This window comes from Panthera onca, chromosome C1 (assembly GCF_046562875.1).
Source record: "Panthera onca isolate mPanOnc1 chromosome C1, mPanOnc1 haplotype 2, whole genome shotgun sequence".
Classification (NCBI taxonomy): domain Eukaryota; kingdom Metazoa; phylum Chordata; class Mammalia; order Carnivora; family Felidae; genus Panthera; species Panthera onca.
The window spans coordinates 36,619,097-36,641,921 of NC_138346.1; the positions used below are offsets into that span (position 1 = coordinate 36,619,097).

The 22,825-nt window shown below is 38.0% G+C and overlaps 1 protein-coding gene across 3 annotated transcripts in view; it reads left to right on the forward strand.

Annotated features, from left to right (window-relative positions):
• Positions 1-22,638, forward strand: part of SATB2 (SATB homeobox 2) — a 194,324-nt gene extending 171,686 nt beyond the window's left edge. For all 3 annotated transcript variants that reach the window (XM_060622819.3, XM_060622817.3, XM_060622820.3), the window contains one exon: positions 19,512-22,638. In XM_060622819.3, the coding sequence (XP_060478802.1) occupies positions 19,512-19,973 (462 nt within the window). In that variant the 3' untranslated portion in view covers positions 19,974-22,638. The remainder of the gene's footprint in view (positions 1-19,511) is intronic.
• Positions 22,639-22,825: the final 187 nt, after the last annotated feature.

The window sequence follows — 22,825 nt, forward strand, 5'->3', positions numbered from 1 at the left end:
GTCAAACATTCGATACCTTTTCCTTTGTAGAAGTTTGTGCTCTTCATGTTTTTCATTAAGAAAGTTATGGCAGCCAAATTTTCATGGAGATTTTTAGGAGCTTTGGTCATTTTTCAGCTTATTGCTATGTGTAAAAGAATGAATTATGTTTAGTGGCAAATCACTGAAAAGAAAAAAAATTAGAAAAAGTCATAGAAGAAATACTGTCATCGATTTCTTTCCCACTACTGTGCAGTGGAGTGAATTCTGACTGGATAAACCTAGAAAAGGTCAACCCCATGAACCACTCAGCTGTATCAGAAGTCCAGGGCACAGAAAACGTTGGGGGACAATATTCTCCTTTCTTAACCCTTTCGGATCAAATGTGGTATTTCATTTTGAAAATGAAAGCCATTCCCCCGAGGCCTTCAAAACTTTAATAATACACAATAAATAAAATCATATCTAATAACTCAGTGGTTTCATCTGGCACCACCATCATCTTCTAGATGTACAGCAACTGCAGAAACATAAATACTTGCAGGCCTCGAGCGCCCAGTTTCTATTTGCTAAATAAACTTGGCTTGCTTTAAATTCCTCTGTGTGCAGTCATTAATACAATCCACTCTGACAGCATTTAATTAAAGTGCTTTTCTCTATTAAATTCATTAAAAGTCACCCTCCCCCCCCCCCCCCCCCCCAGCCCCCAAGTATAACTGCTTTCCAGATGCTGAGTGGCAGGGACCTATGAGCCTCACTTTAAATAACTTCTCATTCCTCTTTGTAAAGTGTTTATTACATTCAATTTAGAAACTGTTAAATATGGCTTAGAAAGAAAGTCAGATTCCAGGACATGTTCACCATCCCTTTAGCAATTTTTTGAAAAACAAATGTTAGTTTAACTCCTCTGAATAAGCATCTATTATCTGGATTTTTTTTTTTTTTTTACACTCTGTCAACACTTGTAGGCATTTAAGCTGGGAGGTAATAAAGATATGATTTTCCTCTCAGGGTTGGGGAATTTGCATCAGTTCTAAGCAGGTACTTGGCTGGAGTATCTTAGCCTGCAGATTCAGGGAGAGTGAGCGTAACCATCCAGTATTAATAGATTATTGACAGTTTAATGTCTTGGCACCTACTTAGCCCATGAAGTATAATAGCCAGGAAGCTGTCTGATATGAAAGCAGTCAATAGCATTTTCAATCAAAACCTTTCAGTTAATTGCCGGTTGACCTTAGAGATTTCCTTTAGGTAATGCCGTCTTTAGTTTAGACCAAAAGGCCCGTATTGATTTGTAGAGTTTATTCAGAGATGATTATTTAATACCCAGTATTAATTCCTCCAGTATCTGTGGTAAATTTTGCCTTTTCTGTGTCTACCAAATGAATTGTCTTTTGGCAGTGCTTTTCACAAATATTCCCTTTACCAGCTCTACTTTGAAAATATCTCATTAAATCTGTTCTCTTCTCAGAAATAGAAAGTTGAGAATCTTGAGGGAACACATGATCAAGTATTTTAATATGATAAGAGAATTTTGATACAATTTTTTGTTCAGTCTGGAATTATAATTCCAACAGAGACCCTGACAAAGCTAAAAACTATACTTTTAGTAAGGGTGATTATGTAATACCTTAAACACTACCCCTTAAAACAAAAAACATTCTTTAGAGCCGAATGCTTTTTGGTCTCCATAAGTATCAGTGTGATATCAGCCTTATATTTAGCTTCTAGATTTTCTATACTTCCCTGATTTAATTTTAGTTCAATATTTTTATTTATTATTTATTTATTTATTTATTTTTATTTATTTATTTTAATTTTTTTTTTTCAACGTTTTTTATTTATTTTTGGGACAGAGAGAGACAGAGCATGAACGGGGGAGGGGCAGAGAGAGAGGGAGACACAGAATCGGAAACAGGCTCCAGGCTCCGAGCCATCAGCCCAGAGCCTGACGCGGGGCTCGAACTCACGGACCGCGAGATCGTGACCTGGCTGAAGTCGGACGCTTAACCGATTGCGCCATCCAGGCGCCCCCTATGTTTATTTATTTTTGAGAGAGAGAGAGAGTGAGAGCCATGGGGGTGCAGAGAGAGAGGGAGACACAGAATCTGAAACACGCTCCAGGCTCTGAGCTGTCCACACAGAGCCCAATGTGGGGCTCAAACTAATGAACCATGGGATCATGACCTGAGCCAGTCAGATGCTTAACCAACTGAGCCACCCAGGTGCCCCAGTTTTAGTTGAATATTTTAAAAACAAATTTTAACCAAATCTAAAATAAGCCTACCAAAGCGGGTAGGAAACAGCAAAGGCAGTATCTGGCTTGAACTTTAAACCATTTGCCTTACTTTGGATTGTGTGGTGTTGGAGCTACAAAGATTGAATCAAAGTGGGGACAAAATTATAGACTTTGAATTGATTTTGTTACTTTTTTTGTTGGTTCTTCACACGTGGGTTAATGTCATTCATTATACTCCAAAGATCATCATTTTCGTATTTGATTTAAAAAAAAAAAGACCTATAGTGCTTTCAGTAGTATTTTGTAGATAGGCAACATTCTTTCACATTTCACTCAGTTAATAGCCATTTTTGTCTCAGGCTTTTCTTGTGATACATATGATCCGTTTTAAAGCAAATATACCTAGTTTTTGTCTATTCTTTTTTTTAAACGTTCCCCTTCTTTGACTTTTGTATGGATTCTCTCATTGCTATTTGCTGTTTTCCCCTCTAGCAACTTTTTTTTTTTTTTGCCATAGAAACTGCTGTGGACCTTTTGAATTCTATTGATAGTAGAAATATTCTACAGATTGGGGAGGAGGAGAGTGAAGCAAACTGATGAATATATCAGTTTTGAGAATAGTAACCCACTAAAGGTATATCTCTGACTGTTAGTAATTTTCAGATGATTTGGGGGAAATTAAAGAACTAACATGAGCCACTTTATGCTATTGTTAGCCATATAAAGTGTATTGTGAGTTTAATGCGTTACTACAAACTATTGGAATTCAACTCTTGTCAGTAATAACCATTTTTTAATGAGTGCCTGTGTGAACTTGCCCCTTTTTTTCCAAACCCTTAGAGCTATTAGATGTGTTCCAAATTTTAAGAAGACTTTTGGTTTGTATAACCAAATTGGCTATTACCAATACAGACAAATTCTGGACATTTTAGGATAAAGTTTAGGTTTCAACTGCTCACTCAAAACACAGTGCCTGACCCTGTGCTGAGTGTGTGCAGATGAACGTAACACAGACTCTACCCCTAAGGAACACGTAGCTTCATGGAGAGACAGGTACAAGGACAGATGACTGTAATACAGTGTATGAATACAGAGAAAAAAAGCACAGGGGGCCATGTTTGCCCTTAGTTGGAGAGCAGGAGGAGCCAGAAGGCTCCCGGGGAGTAGTGCTACTCAGGGTCCCTTAGAGAATTCCTCATGAGAGGAGCTTTCTGGATAAAGGGGACATGAGGAAGTGAGGGCACAGAGATCAGAGGGACCAGAGGGTGGGGCTCCAGCTTTAGAGCACTGCCCAAAAGGCGAGGGTTGAACAAGGACAGGAACAGGAACAAAAGCTAGTCAGGTCACAGAGCCCTCCTGGATGTGCAAGAGGCCTTGACCCATCTTACAGTCACTGAAGGCCTTTGGCAAGATGCTCTGTTAGCCATGGCAGGTAACCTACTGGGAGGAAGTCGTAGTAATTCAGATAAGAGAGATTATAAAGGACAGAATAACAGCAATGGGGTACATAGAAGGAAAAAATAATCCAAGAACTGTTTAAAAGCAATAATCAACAGCACATGGGATTGACTAGATGTGGAATTTCAGATGAGGGGGAAGAGTCAGCAAGAACTCTCAGATCCTGGCTGAGGCAACTTGGGTTGAGGAGGTCTTAGGGCACCAGCTGAGAGCATTAATGATTAATTCCCTGTGAATGTCATTTGTAAGTATGTTTGTTTTGTACTGAGTTTTCAGCTATTAAAGTAAGTCCTCCTCTAAGCAAATTCACATTTGAAAGTATAATGATTTGACAGTTCTCGTGTCTGAGGACGACCTACACCGAGGTAAGCAAGTGTGTTTAGGAAAGCTAAGGCCATGTGACACAGAGACAAGACTGGAGTTGCTTTGTGAATCTGGGTAGATAAGGATGCTGCATGACTGGCTTCTGGAAATATAATGGTTCCTCCCCAGCTTGGAGACTGGAATTTTCTTGTGGGAAAAGGAATTGCCAATCTAGTTACTTCGCCCCAGGGAATTAGGAACTGTGATTTCTCTTCCCAGTGACCATCCTTGGTATTCTGGGAACAGATTTATTTTCTTGAGGAAACCACTGTCTAAATAAGAGTGCCTGGTCCTGTCTGTTTGCCACCTCTCACCCCATGTACTTACCACAAAGTTTAGAAGCAAAAGTTTCCCCATACCTGGTTTCAGTTAGTAAGATCATTAATGTGGAGGATGTAAACCCAGTGTCCTCGTAATGGATTATAAGTGGTTTAGAACTTAAAAGAATACTCTAGAATTGACCTTTGGGAAGTTTTACCTCACATCATTTAATTTTTCCATATTCTTTTTCTCTTGAAAGAAAATAACACCAAGGAAAGCCAATCTCCAATGAAATTAAATAAATGAAGTTGAAAACTTAAGGTGTCCGATAAGCTCTCATTTGACACCTTTTCATGGGTAAACCACAAGGCATTTTCCGTAGAGATCAATGGCCTCCACGTCACAGTCTGAGGAGAAAAAATCCCTCTTTGATCATTTGACTTTGTTTACCCAGTTTGGACTTTAGGGTATAATAAACCATAACATGTCAGTGGTGTGGTAATGCTAGATATTTTGTCTTTTACCAGAATGGTTGATTATAATGCACTACTTAAGATTTGCTTTCTATAAAAGGAATATTTGTACTTTTATGTGTTTGATTCACACAGTACAGTTTTCTCAAGTCCTGTTATTAAGTGGTTACATTCAGAAAGCAAAAAATATGCTGAGGTAGTATTTTATTGGCGAACATCTAATATTTTCACTAACCATAACTGTCAGATTGTTCTGACTTCTGAGTGCCCCAACTGTAAAAATTACACACAAAATGTGGCCTATCATAGGATTCTAAATAGCCCATGTGAGGCCTCAAGCACATGGATTACCTTCTCTCTTCTTCCCCCCTTCCCCCTACTTGTTAAGAATCTAATCCATACACCCTCTCTCCATAAGTAATTTAAACCCTCTTCTTTCAGAAACTGGAGAACAACATAACTGCAGTGTCACGAGTTGTGTTAACACATAAATGCCATCACAATTAAGGAGATTTTTTTTTTTTTTAATTTTAAACCAAGTCCTGGCTGAACTTTGTCAGAAAGAGTATCTCTTTTTTATACCAGCAAATTTTGACAAAATTGGGTATGTGCTTTTTCAAAATGGTACACACAAAAAAGGTAACAATCCCTTTATAACCCATGCAAAATTAACATTTAGGAGAGGAACTTCTCCATAATGTATTCTAATTTTTCCCAGCTTCTTTGTCTTTACTTTTAACTCTACACTTGAAAACTTCAGTAGTATCTTCCACCATTTTTAGTGTCGTTTTTATACTTCAATTAGACATTTATTCACACTAACACGAATTTGTGTTAAAACTTTCATTTAAACAGAACATAGTTTTGCATGTTTCTCCATTTACCAGCTAAATAGCAGGAAGCATGTTTGTTACATGTTAGTCTCAGGGGTTGTGATTTGGGGGTCAGATCTCAATTTCATATATTCATTTCCTCCTCTGAAAAATAATTGCAATGGTAGCCATCGACATTGTGAGATTAATTTGTTGTTTTTAACAAATAAGAAGTCCAAAAGATAGTAAGCACTTTGATAATATCAAAATTACAGGATTTAAAGAATTATAGAAATTTGACATATGACTACCAAGCTGCATTATGTAATCTGTATGTAAGTCAAGGAAGAGTGAGGCTTTATTTCAGTTTGTTGGAAGTGGCTTGAATTTACTCTAGTGCTTTACCTTAGGAATCATTCTATAAGTCTTCATTGACACAGTCCTTGGCTGGCTACATGGTGTCTGTTCTTGCAAAGTACGTCTATTCTCTACCTTCATTTAACTTAACCTGTTTTCACTTAAAAGGAATCAGAACTCTGCTCTGGTTAAACTTATTGGTTGATATTTATTTATCTGAAAGAGTCTGTAACCTTTTCTTTTAAGCTTGCCTTGAATATCTTTTAAAAAATCAAATTTCAGATCTCCCTGGGTCATGTATTCCTGGCATCTGATGAAGTTGTTTTCATTTGGGCTGCATTTTACCTTACCTGAGACTTAGTTTAAGAATTTTAATGGATTGTTTTTATTTTGGACCCTTTGCACATCTTTTTCTCTTGGTCTTTTGCCATTGATGAGGTATTATGAATTTCCAGGTTGGTTCTTTTAATATCGTTATGAATTCTTGGTACTCAGGTCATCCTAACTTTTACCCATTTCAATTAGTTACCCTCGTGTCTTTAACCTGACTTAAGCTCCTCTTTCATTTGTGCTGGTGCAAAAGCCACTCTCTCGATTATACCAATGAGACAAATCATGCATTCATTTAAAAATCAGAACTCCAGAGGTAACTGCCAGCTCTGGTCACATCCAGTAATGCTACTCTTATCTCATTGTAACTCAAATATAAGGTCTCTAAAGATACTTTAGTACCTGTACCTTGAATCTGGTCTGGAAGAGATAGACCATCTCTGTGAATTCTTAAGCTAAGTTTTGTGTTTCGAGAATACATTGTGAAAAGTAGTGGAGGTGTATGGGAACAGAGAGGAAATGAATGCTCATGAGTGTCAAATGAGATTGGGGTGGATGGGCTGGGAGCTGGTTTCTCCCTGCCAGAAGGACACATAGTTGTGGACTGGACCATCCTAAAGAGTTCGTTCTTCCTGGAACCTCTCATGGATTATATCTGTCACGTTTCCAGAATGCTTTGGGTCACGTTCGGCCCTAAATGAGCAAATAAACTTATTCAACAGGTAATAATGATGAAGAGAAAGGTATCATTACCATTAGGTTCAATATATGGCCACATCTTACCTTTGTTGGATTCTGACAGGAGAGATGATTGTTTTTTATTGGTGTGGTGTCTGTTTGAATGAGAGAGTCATCTGGAGCCTGCTTCCTTTACTCTCTGTCAGCTCATCTCCTTATATTGAAGAAGCAGCTCACCCAGCCACCTCTTCGGTGTTTGCAGATTCTGGCCACTCCCAATAGTCATATTAATGATTGCAACACTCTTCCCCACCACTCCCCGCAAACCATACCAGAGTTGTTGGTATAGTTGTTCTCAATTTGTTACCAAAGAGGAAATGATATAAGCCAAAGGCTGTTTTAAGAACTATGCTTCCTCCATCCCCTAAGTTTATTTTAACAGATTATTGTGTCACAGCGTTTTTATGCTTTTATCTTTGACCAAAGTGTTTATTTTGAGAAACAATTATTAAACTGCATTAAAAACATACACGATGTTCCAATACCATCTTGGTTACAATATTAAAGGAAACGCAGACTAAGGCTGGATGAAATTGAACACATATTTCCATGTCAAACTTCTTACCATTTTGCTTGTTTGTATTGATTTCTCTTGACGTGGTCTTCTTTTATTGAGCACCACTCTTTTTTTTTTTTTTAATTTTTTTCTTATTCCCTCTCTTTTTTTCTTTTAAATCCCTTTCCTATAGCTGTATGTGCTAAGAGCAATTGTAAAAGGAAACCAACTTATATTAAACCTGCCTGGAGTCAAAATGTAATCTAACACCTGTAGTCTGCAATTTGTCATCACTTCATGGATACTTTTTTTTTTTTTTTTTTTTTTTTTTTAATAACAGATTTCCTGAGTTTTGACCTTAGGATACTGTATAATCCAAAAAAAGCAACAAAACTAAACCATGGTTTTTAATAAGTCTTATAATAGTGTTAGGATGTGAAATTACAACCGTAAGAGTCAACTCAAGTCACATCATTTGAAGTTAGAAATAGTGCTGAGTTGTGTATCTAAAAGAATGTTTTGCCTGTGAAAATGTCTTTGATAAAATCAAGAGACAAATCATAATGCACATGTAATTTCTCTTACACTCATTCTCTAAGACCTTCCTTGGTGTCTTGGCTCAAATAAGGATGTTTTTTAACTGTAGGGTACATTTTGCATTTTATATTAAACACTTTCTTTTCATTAGGAAAAAGACAGGGCTGTACTGAGTGTGATTCATATAGTTCAGAGTTTTTAAACTTTTTTGGTCTCAATAGCCCCTCTCACTGTCACTATTGAGGACTCCAGTAGTAATATATATCTATCAATATTTGCCACGTTAGAAATTAATTCTGAGAAAGTCTAAAATGTTAATTTAAAAATGATTGTAAATATATGTACATATGTGTAAACAAGACATTTTAATGAAAAATAACTGTATGCAAAACAAAAAATGAGAAGAGTACCATTGTTTATATATATTTTTTGCAAATATTTTAAATGTTTGGCTTAATGGAAAACAACTGGATTCTCATAATTGCTTCTGCATTTAACCTGATGCAATATGTGGCTTTGGTTGGAGTAAAAGAAAGTCAAGCCTCACACAGACAAGTGATTAGAAAAGGGAGGAATATTTTAATTTTTTTTTTTAATGTTTATTTATTTTTGAGACAGCATGAACAGGGGAGGGGCAGAGAGAGAGGGAGACACAGAATCCGAAACGGGCTCCAGGCTCTGAGCTGTCAGCACAGAGCCCAACGTGGGGCTCGAACTCACAGACCGTGAGATCATGACCTGAGCCAAAGTCGGACGCTTCACCGACTGAGCCACCCAGGCGCCCCAAGGGAGGAATATTTTAATAGCCTCTCTAGGTAAATGTGATATTTTTCTTTGGTACTACAGGAAAACTTTGCCAGTGGTAGTTTCTTAAAAGTTTTTAAAAATCAGGGGTGACTGGGTGGCTCAATCACTTAAGCGTTGGACTCTTGATTGCAGCTCAGGTCGTGATTTCACAGTTTGTGAGATCAAGTCTCGCATCGAGGCTCAGAGTCAGCACTGTCAGCACAGAGCCTGCTTGGGATTCCCTCTCTCCCGCTCTCTCCGCCCCTCTCCTGCTCTCGCATGCGAGTGTGCTCTCTCTCTCCTCAAAATAAATAAACGTTAAAAAAAGTTAGTTGCAAAGTGGAATGTAAATTCATATTGATAAACTTTCAGACTTTATAATTCATTGGTCTGCCTTGCACTTTGAATGGATCTTTTACCTATTCATGATTTTGTAATGTCATGCATTGGTCATTTGGAAGATAATGATCTGCCAGATGATGCAGACCTTCCAAATGCTGACACATTAGTATGACATATTTTAAAAATTTTGTTAAATTGCCACCAATATCATCAGGAGCGTCTTTAGTGTTGGGAGCTGTTAAGCTTATAGTAGCAGCTACATGTTTTCCAAAATTCTAATTTTCACTTGAAAGGTCAAATATTATCATTGGCAAAAGTGCTACCAGGTTATTTTCTTTGAAGTGGCAGGATCACTTCATTTTTAAGAAAACGTGTGCCAGATACTCGAGTCTGAATAACCATAGTTTGTCTGTTGTTCTTTCAAGTAAAAATGATATTCCATGACAAAGGTGTCTTGATTAGCTCGCGTATCACATACTCACACAAGCACTCTTTCTCGTGACAGCCATCTCACTGCAGTTGTCTATAGTTCTCTATGTGTACTTCCCTTTTCCTCACACAAACTCTTAAAAAGGGGTATACTTGGGTTGAGATTTAATATAATCAATAATATATTACTGCATCATCAAGGACATTCTTAAACAAAAGTGGCATTTTTACTGTGTGCATATGGCAGTGAAGACCTACAACCACCAGCACAGTTTGGTGCCATTGACTTCATTTATTTCAACAGGCCAGCGGTTTTCCCACCCTTGCTTTTGTACCATGAGTACAAATTTCAGCATGACCAAAACAAGCAAATACGGTCTTCTTTTTGATGTCCTAGACCTCTTGGTGGGGAATCAGGATTTCCCCAGCGGTCCGTGGATCACATTTTGAGAGCCACTGTTAAAGCATGTCTTCCTAAAAGGATCCTAGGCTGTGCATATAGAAGGTGTCACCTTGAACGGATCTATGACTATGAGAGATAATTCCACGTGACAGATGCTTAAAAGGCAACTTCGTGTGTTAGGTGTCATGTTAAAGAATGAAGAGGTATGTAGGATATAAGTGAAAGAAGTAAGAAAACTTACCGGTAGACATGCCCATTTGTAACTCTCAATCTTTGGAGTGAAAAGTACAGACAGATCTCTGAATTTGTTGCTAATTTTTATAATAAACATAACTGATAGAAAAATACACAAGGCATTATACTACTGATTCTTACATCCCCCTCTCATTGTTTAAGGGTAGTTATTATTTACAGGGATCCTGCTTATGACAAGCACTCTGCTAAGTACTTAGCATGCATCATCTCACTGAATCCTCATGACACTAGAAGGAAGATTTTACAGATTGGGAGGCTCAGAGAAAGTAACTTGCTCAGAATTGTAAGGCTAGTAAGCAGATGTGCTTTTCAGGGTAAGAACTGGATTCACAACCAAAACTTTGTGACCGCCCCCCCCCCCCCCACCCAAGCTCCTGCTCACAATTTACATATCATGCCATCATTTGGGTTATACGGTGCTTAAAATTTTTTTTTTTTTTTAATGAAGGAATGGTAAAAAAAATATACATATTTTCTCTCAGATACCCACTAGATATGTGTCTATAATGAATAACAGTTTATTTACTTTTTAACGTAGTTTTGCTAAAATGGAACAATAACAAGAAAAATAATAACAAGTTATGCAAAATAAGAATAATAACTGGTCTGAAAATAAGAAAGAATATGGAGTTAATCCAGAAGAGCAGAACAAAGACATACTGACCACTTACTGTCTGCCAGACGTATGGTGTGCTGATATGTAGCTCACAACTTAGTGAGATAGATGTATAATGGTTACATTAATATTTATATTAGTTAGCAGTCATTAATGCTAAGTTCTTCCCACTGAATTTTTGAGAAAATTAATTGTCTTAAATGCTGATTTGGGGGAAAAGGGAATATTAGGGGGTAGAGCTAGGTTGTTGAAACTTGAGACAAATATCCCCATTACATGATACTTTATATATAATCTATTCTTTAAATAGCACCACTCATTCATTTATTTACTTAACAAATTCTAATTGAGTTAGGCACAGGGACTTTTCAGTTGTTCCAACCAATTGTTCTCGTTGCCTGTGAAATATATTTTCTCAGGACTTTTAGTGGAAGCGTGTTTTCCTTTTTTGGATCAAATATTTTATATTCTGTTGTCATAGATGAGGCAAATTAGACAAGTAAAAATAATTCTGATATTAACTCAAAATAAATGGAGACAAAAGTCATCTTGTTCGTGTTCTCATCTCCTGTTGTTGAGCATCACCACTTAGGACCTGAAGTTCTGGGTAAGGCTCAGTCCTCTGGGTAAGTCTTGTCATAGAGAGGTGGATGTGTGCATCTGAGAAGCTTCTGTTTTAACCTGTTACCACCCTGGATCAGCCACCCTCTACAGTCACCTTCCTAATAATTTCTCATTTTCTCTATATAAAAAAGACCACAAAGTCTTGGCTTATTATAAGTAATCCAGTTCACCCCATAATGATACAGTGAATTATATACTTTCCTGAACTTAATCATTCAAGATCTCACTTCCTTCCCTGCAGGCAAAAACCATTATATTTTACACATGGCTCCCAGCTGGTTTTCATTGAGGCCTTCAAAACCTATTTGAACACTGAGAGGTTTAAGAAGAGCTGCTTTATCTTTTCTTGGTAGACTTTTGTCATGGTACCATTTTGTCCTTGTGTTTTCAAACTTTTCAGTTATGAAGGCAGAGAAAAGACATGTGCCCATATTATGGTTGTGCTTTGTCACGGGGCTAGGAAATTTGGGGTTTTATTTTGAAATTGATGTCTCCTTTGAATATATTTACAACTTTTATTTCTTCATCACTATCTTTATGTCCATTTATGTACATGTATGTCATATTTCAGCCTAAAGAGATTTCAGCAAATAAATAAAGAGTTTATTAGACTTTTAACTTTCTGTTTGTTCATATCCTATCCACAACATACTCATCAACACATAATTGTTGGAGATAGGAGTATGTATTTAGAAAGCTTTGTAAATTAATACATGCAAACATGATAATATGATAGACATTCCATAAATACTTGATAAATCAACATTTTTTTTTTTTTTTTTACTCTTTTAACCCAGGGTGGATTGTCTTCAACATAATTCCTTTTAGACATGATAAGCACCTCTGAAGAAGGTGCCTGAGGAAGGCAGCCATCAGGCAAATGTCAATTAACTATTCTCTTGAAGACAGAAGTACCAATGCATCCTTCTAGTTGTTTTATGATAGTGTTGCTATTTGTGATAGTCTGTTGAAAGTCCAGAAATATATTACAAGCTGAGGTTTTCTTACTTAGTATGTGACTATATGAACATTTCTCTTTTCTCTAGTAATAGTGGCAGTTTCAAGCTCTACTATATTTCTGGCTAAATCAGATTATGATTGCATTTCATTGTGAGGGCATCCCGTCATCTTGAGGGTAGAATGCAGAGCCTTACGTGCTTTGGCCCTGGCCACCTGACAGTTGTCATTTCTCTCTAGCATAGGGCTTTTCAATACTACTTTCTGTGATGATGGAAATGTCCAATGTGGTATTACACAATGCGGTAATCAAGCACGTGAAATGTGGCTAATGTGACTGAGGAACTGAATCTTATTTTGTTCTGGTTTTAGTTTTAATTAATTAATGAAATGTAAATAGGCACATGTGGCTACTGGCTGCTGTACGAGGTGGTATAGCTCTAACATGCTGCCTTCCTTGACATTCTTCAGACACACCGAGTGTATTCCTCCCTACTGGCCTTTTGCTTGCCGTTGCCTTTGCCTGGAACGTTCTTCTGCATGGCTTGTTCCTCACTTCCTTCAGACCTCTGCTCACATGCTGCGTCTTTAAGGAGGCTTCCTTGAGTCACCATATCAAAAATGACTTTTCCTCTCCCCAGTTCTCCTCTTTATGCATTACTTAATTTTTTGCCCATAGAATTTATTACTTCCTGATATTTTACTTCTGTCGTCTCAAAGTCTAGAGACTTTGTTCAGTAGAAGGCAGGAGAGCACAATGTTTAAGGGCATGGGATTTAAAATCAGACGGATCTGTTTTAGAATATCAGTTCTGCCACTCACAAGCTATGTGGCCTCACGCAAATTAGCTATACTTGCTGAACTCCAGTTTTCTTATAAAATGGGGTGAAATACCTACCTGCAGGATTATTGTAAAATAAATAAACTTAACATTGATAGCATTTAGGCCAGTGTTTGGTTCGTGCACTTTATATGAGTTCTACTACTGCTACTCCTGCTACTACCACCACCATTATTATTGGAACCACTTAGACACTTCAGTGCTATGAACACTAATTGTCATATTGAAAAATCCACAAGAGAAACTGTGAACTAAAACCCTTTGGAGAAATTATCAGAAATGAATTCTTGACTAGACTGATTTCAGTTCAGTTGTGACGGAGAAAAATCTAAACCGAAATAGAGCTAGAATGAATGGTAAGGCTTCAGTTTGCAAAGGTCAAGAGTAAAGGGGTGGACGGCTATCTCTACAGAAGGATGTATTCTGTTATTTAGGAAGATCACATGAAGAGAGATGGTGGATGTTACAAATAGAAACAATCAACTACTGGACCCATTTTGTAAAAGAGGAAAAAGGATAAGACTAGAAAGTTTGTGGACTTGGGCAGTTTTTTGTTTTTTGTTTTTTGTTTTTTTTTTAATATATATATAAATACTGGGAAGATACTCCATTAACCTTAACTTAAAGAAAAATCCCAGGAAACAATAATGTGGTTGTGTGAAGAACTCGTTAGAAAAGAACATAGATCTGGGGCACCTGGGTGGCTCAGTCGGTTAAGTGTCCGACTTCAGCTCAGGTCACGATCTCGCGGTCCGTGAGTTCGAGCCCCGCATCGGGCTCTGGGCTGATGGCTCAGAGCCTGGAGCCTGCTTCCAGTTCTGTGTCTCCCTCTTTCTCTGCCCCTCCCCCGTTCATGCTCTGTCTCTCTCTGTCCCAAAAATAAATAAACGTTAAAAATAAATAAAAAGAAAAGAACATAGATCTCTATTCAATTGGCAGGGCATTCTCCATCTTGGTTAAAGTAATTATAAATTTTGTGGTTTAAAAAAAAAAAATCATCAGCCAGAAATAGATGCCTGAATTGTCAAATGAGCTGAGGATCAGGACAACTTCTATGTCCATCAAGCAGGAATCAGTGGCCTGGCCTCACACTCAAGTTACTAAGGGTACTTGGTTGAAACAGGAACCAGAGTTGATTCATCTAGTTAACCAACAAGGAATTTTGAGCATCGCTGAGAACTTCAAACAGAAAAACTAAAATTCAGTTAAGTGGAAATTCAGAAACCTATCCTACGAAAAAGAAGCTAGAAGTGTTGACATTACTTACTTGAGATGTAAGAAAATGAATGGGATGCCTGGGTAGCTCAGTCGGTTGAGCAGCTGACTCTTGATTTCAGCTCAGGTCATAATCTCAGGGTTGTGGGATCAAGCCCCATGCCAGGCTCTGCCCTGGGCATGGAGTCTGCTTAAAATTCTCACTCTCTGCCCCTCACCCCCGCTCATGCTCTCTCTCTCTAAAATAAATAAAATGGTGAAAAAATATAAGAAAATGAAGAAAAGTTCCTACCCCTGCTGTTTAGATGGGAGGTTTTTAAGAGAGGATTGTATTGATCTCCTTGTCTCAGAAAGACTGTCTTATAAGCATTAGGCTCTACTCTATTTTTGTCTAGAGTACTTAACACCACTGGAAGGAAGCACTGCATGACGTTAATTCCTTGATTGTTGGGGCACATGGGTGGCTCAGTGGGTTGATCGTCCAACTTTGGCTCAGGTCATGATCTCGCAGTCTGTGAGTTCAAGCCCTGCGTCGGGCTCTGTGCTGACAGCTCAGAGCCTGGACCCCGCTTCAGATTCTGTCTCCCTCTCTCTGCCCTTCCCCCATTCATGCTCTCTCTTTCTGTCTCTCTCAAAAATGAATGAGTGTCAAAAAAAATTCCTTAATTGTCATAATAATAAGCCCTTCAATTGGTTAGTGCAGAAATCTATGCAGGTTTTTTTTTTTTTTCTGGTTTTTTTTTTTTTTTTTTCTTTCTAAAAATTGTCTAGAGACAAACAACTTTCTGCTTGGAGTAATTAGAACATTTGGGGGAAATGAAGATAGTTAGGACACAACCTGGAGTATCTTTGTCTCAGGTCTTACACATACTGTGGTTGACAGAGAATTACAGCCAAAGAAAAGGGGCAGTGTGACTGAAAAACTTCACTCAGGCCCTTTTGGTAACTTGTGAGACAGTTTCACTTGAAAGCTTCTCACTTTGTCATTCTCTATTTTGACTGCTCTCTCCTTTTGTGCTTCAAGATGCTAGAAATGTCACTTAATCTTCATGTAAATATTGTCATGCCACCCAATTCATTATAGAATATTGTCTGACCTGAAATAAAACATTTCTCTTTATATATCATTTCTTTTTAAAAAAAGAATTTAATTTTGTATTTTTATTTTATTTTTGAGAGAGAGAGAGAGTGAGCAGTGGAGGGGTAGAGAGAAAGAGAGACAGGATCCAAAGTGGCATTGCCACTGTCCCTTGGACACGTGCTTTCTCACGCTGACAGCTCCCTATGTGTATAATTTCCAATGTAAAGGGTTTTCCTGAGATGCTGCATGTTTCCAGGTTATTCTTGATCCAAATAGCACCCTCATGAGGAACTGTGCGCATTGAATAAACTGATCTGTGTAAAGTTCTTAGAACCGCCTGGCACAGAGTAATATTCAGTAAGCGGTAGCTATTCTTGTTCCACTATTTCATGTGTGGCTTCCCTACATGTGTGCGTTAGGACTGCTAGAGTCCGGGAAAGGGGAGGTGAAGCAGGCCTGTGGGTTGGACCCAGGAGAAGAACAAACCCTATCATGCAGAAAGATTATAGTAACTTCAAAGTATAGTTTTGGAAAATCTCTTTAAATCTAACCAGTGCAAAATGGAAAACCCCTAAAGAACCAATCTAATTATTTAACTAAATGGAACCATTATGCTGACTTTTACTACAGAAGGCAAGCATAATTTAGAAAATGGGGCATTTTAATTCTCTTTTGTTTTCCAATTAACACAATTGCTCTAATAGGGGGTACTCGTGCTTGAGTATATGTATGTTCTTTGAGTACATATTTCATATATAATTTCAGTGTCTATCTTTCTTTTTCTCACCAAAACCCCCAAAATCCTCACCTGTTGACATAGTGGTTCATTTATGACAATGGCCGGGCGGCCCAGATTATGACCTCAGAGCGAATATCTTCTGCCATCAAAGTGCCATGAACAGGCCCACAGCACGGCTCTACGTTCCCTTCCGGCTATAATTAGGATGTTGAAGTAACAGAGCTCTCATGTTTTTGCTGATGCCAGCTTACCACAGCAGACCACATGAGTTTACTCTTAGTTGAAAGTAGTAAAGAAAATGCCAAGAACATTCATTTTAATTGGCCAACATTATATGGACCTTTAGTGCCACTGTTTTATGGTCCTGTATTTTAGATTTCTTTCTGCCACCAGCCGTCAGCTTATTATGATGGATATTCTTATTTCCTTTTGATTATCCTTTTGATTATTATCTTGATTGTTACGTGATTACTAATTATTATTTGAAAAGTTTCATCCTCTTCTGCTTGTTGTTACCTTACTTAGGTAACAATTTCATGGGTCCTGATATTTATTAAATTCCATATAAAAGGCTGACATTGTCACATTGGTAAGAAGTTATTTTTTTCATCAGGTGGTCTCTGAGACTGAAATAGATGGCAGACATTTTTTCCCTTAAACTCTTGCTTTGCTATTGATATTTCTTAGCCTAGAAGAAGAGAATGGGTCATATGAGGAGTGTGTGGTGGTCGTAGGAGGGGTGCTGGGGATGGTGGTACCACTGATTCTTTAATGTCACCAGACATGTGTCCTTGTGTGCTGATTGGATTGATTTCCCCCTGAATTCTGGAAAATGTTTAATTTGTTGCTTTAACATGAAAGGGACTGCATAAAATATGAGAGAATAGTAAAAGAGAAATGTGTGTGTTTTAAAATGGGAACTCACTCTCCGTAAAGGCTTTGGGAGGACCCAGAAAGTTAGGCACTGATCCGAGTATAGAAAATGTGGTCTTTGTCTTTGGAGTTGACATAATGCTTTTTAGTGGGGACTATCACAGTAGCCTTTTAATTCTATAATATTGTTGCTGATGTTATAATGTCCGAGCAGTGGCTAGGCTCCTGTCCAGGATCCAGTGATCCTCTCCCCTGTCCAAGGAGCCCATCTCACATGGGCCTATGATGGCAGCAGGAGCAAGTCGTTGGGACAGTCTCCTCTGCATAGCTTTCTTTCTTCGGTCAGATTGAAGTTCATTAAGTTAATATTAAAATGGGAAATTATGTCATGCAGAAAGATGATGCTGAAGATCAAGAATAAGCTTGCCTAACTAGTGTCAAATGGCAAAACTAAAATGATTTAATAACGAGTTTGGTGTCCTTTATGCAAGGAAAACAATCCACGGGTTGGGGGAGTACGGTGCCTCACAAACAGCGGAACACTCTTCCTGAGGCATTCGGGCAAGATCAGCTTATACAGATCATTAGAAGTGGCAATACAAACAGAGTGTGATTGTCTGGGGTTGCATATCTGACTTTATTTAGAAAGGTCAAAGAACAAGAAAATAAATATAGAGTATTGGGTTTGGGGATTGGCCCACTGTACCGTGTACTGTGCTTCTGGTCAAGTGGAGCATTTACGGGAACTGGGAAGTTCAGTCGGCTGATATGGCATCACAGGCAAGAGCATCTCTATCTGGGGGCTAGAAATTTATTTAAACATTAGAGTTTTTTGTTTTTATTTTATTTGTGTGTGTGTGTGTGTGTGTGTGTGTGTGTATGTGTGTGTTTATTTTTGAGAAAGAGACAGAGTGTGATTGGGGGGAGGGGCAAAGAGAGAGGGAGACACAGAATCCAAAGCAGGCTCCTGGCTGCAGGCTGTCAGCACAGAGCCTGACGGGAGCCTTTAACTCAAGAGCCCTGAGATCCCGACCTGAGCCTAAGTCAGAGGCTAACCTGACTGAGCCACCCAGCCATCCCTTTGTTTTTTGTTTTTAAATGAGTGGGAGATATGTAGATATAAAGGAGAAATTTAAATTAATTACAACAACTAGAAAACCTTAACGTTAAGAATTAAAAAAACAAAATAGGGAGTGTGTGCAAACAGAATTTTAATAGTTTATAAAGTGATATTAAGAAGGCCCATCTATGAGAGTATAAAAGTCACTTAAAATTCTTAATTTAAGAAAAATGTTGTATCTTTAAATTAATTTGGACATTTTTATATTTAAAAAAAATGTTTTTAAAAAAATTAATGTTTAAGGGTCAATATCAGGGCTAAAAGAAAATAAACACAAGTTCTTTCTAATTTTACGAAGTATTGATTTTTCTGGCCAAAATGTCAACTATTCCTCTGTTATACTCTTGAGTAATCATGAGGCTGATGGTAATAATTGCTATCATTTATTGAATGTTTGCCCTGAGCTTGATGTGGACAGACTGTAGCCCATGGCCAAATCTGATCTGCCACCTGTTTTTGTAAATAAAGTTTTATTGGAACACAGCCATGCTAATTTGCTTGTATATTACTTATGGCTGCTTTCACACTACAAAGATAGAGTTGAGTCATTGCAACAGAGACTGTAAGGCCCTATAAAGTCTACAGTATTTACTATCTGGCCCTTTACTGAAAAAGTTTGTCAGCCTCTGATTTAAGGTAAGCACTATTCTTTACATCCGTTTTGTTATTTAATTCTTACAACATCCCTAGGAAGTCAGTGTCCTACCCTTCTTTTATAGGTAATGAAATTGAGGCTTAAAGAGGTTATTCTCTTATACAGGGATATCCAACTAAGCGAAAGAGTCTGGACTTGAACCCATGAGGTCTGATGGGAGAGCCAGTACTTCTCACGGAGTCCAACTGCTTTGCCTTTAGGCTTTAGAGAGGTGGCCTATCATGCTGGTTAACAGCAGGGAAGGCTCTGGAGCCAGATTGTTTGAAAGCAAATGACCTTAGGCAATAAAAGACTTAACTTCTTTGCGCCTCAGAATATACACGTTAGCAAACTATTTTTAACCTCTTGTTTTGTAAATGAGACTCTAAATCACCAGAAATTCTTTTATGTTTCCAAAAGACCTGAATTTCCAAATGACTACGTGACTCCAAAGGTAGATAGACAACACAATTTCAGAGGAATGATGGCTTTTGAAAGGTAAAATCCTGCGTCAAATGTTAATATATATATATTTTTTAATTTTAATTATCAGGTCCTTCATAGACAGCAGTCTCAGCCAGCCAAGGAGAGTTCCCCTCCCAGAGAAGAAGCTCCACCCCCACCTCCTCCGACTGAAGACAGTTGTGCCAAAAAGCCCCGGTCTCGCACAAAGATCTCCCTGGAAGCCCTGGGGATCCTCCAAAGCTTTATTCATGATGTGGGCCTGTACCCTGATCAGGAAGCTATCCACACGCTTTCTGCTCAGCTGGATCTCCCCAAACACACCATCATCAAGTTCTTCCAGAACCAGCGGTATCATGTGAAGCATCATGGGAAGCTCAAGGAACACCTGGGCTCCGCGGTGGACGTGGCTGAGTATAAGGACGAGGAGCTGCTGACAGAGTCCGAGGAGAACGACAGTGAGGAAGGCTCTGAGGAGATGTACAAAGTAGAGGCCGAGGAGGAAAATGCTGAAAAGAGCAAGGCCGCGCCTGCTGAAATCGACCAGAGATAATGTGAACTCCTACCAGGCAAAGCAATACATCGGTCCAAGGATTTTCTGTTTTAATTTCTTTAAAAACTTTTTTTTTTGCTTTATTTTATTTTATTTTTGTCTGTTTTGTTTTTCTTACCTTTTTTGACATTTTTTGTTGCACAGGATACACCTATAGACTGAATAAGTTCAGTATTCCCGAATCAGACATCGCCTTGGCAAAGACACTAAAGTGTTACACTTTTACAATTGACTGGATCATAGTAATTATAATCACAGGAAACTCTGCCTTCATTATCCTTGCACTTACAGAAGAGACATCAGGCAAGTTCCAGGACGAAAAGACCTACGAAACAAATGAAGGAAGCTACAAGTGTGTGTGTATATGTATATGTATATATCTATATATTTACATATATATATTAAATTGCATGGGACAGAGAACTTTACAATCTGAAAGAATAGACTGTGAAATGAGTTCTTAAAGAAGAGACTTGTTTATGTATTAAAAAAAAACCACTTCACAGTGAGTCGCTTTGGCTTTTTGATAAACTGCGGCCTGCTCTCAGGGTGGGGTGACTATTTTTGAATTCCTATTTATTTTCTGTGTTTGTCCCTGATTTTTTTTTTTTTTTTTTTTAATTCTATGGCTTCCTATCTGGCAGCTTGATGGGTAATTTTTGAGGTATGTATTTAAACAAAATAAATCAACACTGCCAAAAAGAAAGAAGAAAGGAAAGTGGAAAAAAAAATCAGGGCACCTTAAAATGATACAAGTCAAATTGCTCTTAAGACACAATGCACACTTAAAATGACTCGACGTGTTCCGTTATTCAACTTGTCATTACTGTAGTGAACAGATGCATTTCTGTGGAATTCCAAATGAATAAAACTGAAATTCAGTACAGAGAAAACTTGTCTTGATAAAATGACGTTTTGACGTTGGACGTATGGAATTCATAGTATGAGCCACATTTTATTGTGAAACTTATTTACCTGTTCGTGGCTTCAGATCTTAAAATGAATAAGCCTGCTCATTTAAAAGTTGTTTGTTGTTGCTGTTTTCTCTTTTTCTTTTTTCTCCTTTTTTTTTTTTTTAATAGAAAATAGTTCAATGTAATGTTAAGTTAGAAAAGAAGTTGCCGCCCAGTTAAAGGGGTTCCCTCTCAAATAAACCTCCATCCTTCCATCTCCCAAAAGATGTTTCCTATTTCTGTTTCACTTTGGGCTTCCTCTTCTTCGTCCACATTCCATCCACCTGACCAAACTTCTAGAGTCCCTGCTCTCACATGCCTCATCCCTTCCCTGGTATGGCAGCCCTAATAAGAACCTTTCTTTGAATCATTGTGCAGCTCCAGGCAATAGAGTAAGCGAAGCGATTTCGGTGGAATCACCTACTCATCGTAAACGGAAACATTTTCTCAGTTACCGACATAGCAATTACCTTACGTAAAGCAGAACTAATGCCGACTGGCTGTTTAGTGGAATGAGCATTAAAGCTGCAACCTACTATAGCTCTCCAAACCTCCTGTAGCTTCCTGTCAGAAGCACCAGTAGCATTTCTTCCCACTTGTACTTAGAGTAATTGCAAGAGGTGACCTCACCTGCAGGACTGGCCTTGCAAACCTAACCCGTGCTTCACCTTGGCCGCCAGACAGTCCCACACGGTTGGATTTTTTTGGAGTTCTGCTCTCATGCAACCTTGTCAAAGACCTCATGCAATATCACTTTGAAAGTTATTTTCTGTTTACTACACAGACATTGTAATATAACTGTTAATACTATTTATATATTTGAAAGGTATAAAAGGTAGGAGTTAAAAAAAAAACAAAACCTCTATGTGTAGATATTAACTCAGAACTTACAATATACAGGGAGAAGACATGTTGCAATACAAGCTAATTCTAGCTGCTCAGTAACCTCTGGAGTTTTTAAAGGGACATTTTCCTGTACTTTTTCAAATAACGATGTTGAAAAAATTATCTTGACACGAGCGTCACATACCTTTGCAAAAGGATGGTTGTTTGCAGTTAAGCCCCGGGCCCATCCTTCTGCTGCCGTAGTATGCTGCAGCTTTAATCCGAAAGTCCACGCTTGCTGCTTCCTGATCTCCGAGTTACTCTTTCCAAATTGTCTTCTTACACTGTTGCTGAAGGTCACTCTGTACATGTAATGGAAACTGATGTTGCCAAGCTCTTACAAGGTGGTTCATCTATCGATGGCATCCGCATTTGGTATCTTTTACACTTCAACCAAAAATTTGTTAGGTATTTTTCAATGCTAAGTCTTGCCTTTTATTTTTTAATTTCACTGCCAAGTTTGCAGTGATTCTAAGTGAATCTGTGGGCATTTTAGCCTGTGGTCTTGCCAGATCTTTGCGAATTACAATGCATATATGTCTATTTATTCAATATCTGTCATATAATATCTATTTGGAAGAAGAAACTTTCTCTTGTAGTGCCTCTTGACAAAGCACAATTTCCCGCCTTTTTTTTTTTTTTTTGTGAAATGAAAAAACAAATTGTGTTTTATTGCGGTATCAACAATGTGAATAAGGATTAACATATTGTAAATGTTCTTTTTTCCATGTAAATCAACTATCTTTGTTATCACTAAGTGATAATTAATTTTTAACTTATGTGCATTGTTAGGCTGTTAGAATTTTTTGGTTGTTAAAATAAAACGCATTCAATAAATATGACTTCGTTTGTCAAGTATTTTACTGGGCATTGCCTTCTTTCCCACTTAAACTTTCGTGTGGAGTGAGACCTGGTGAGTGTAAGAAAAATTCGCTCCCTTAGTTTAGAAATAAGGCAGCAGTACCCATAACTGCAGATGTTTGAGTCCTGTACGATGCATGGATTTAGTTGTAC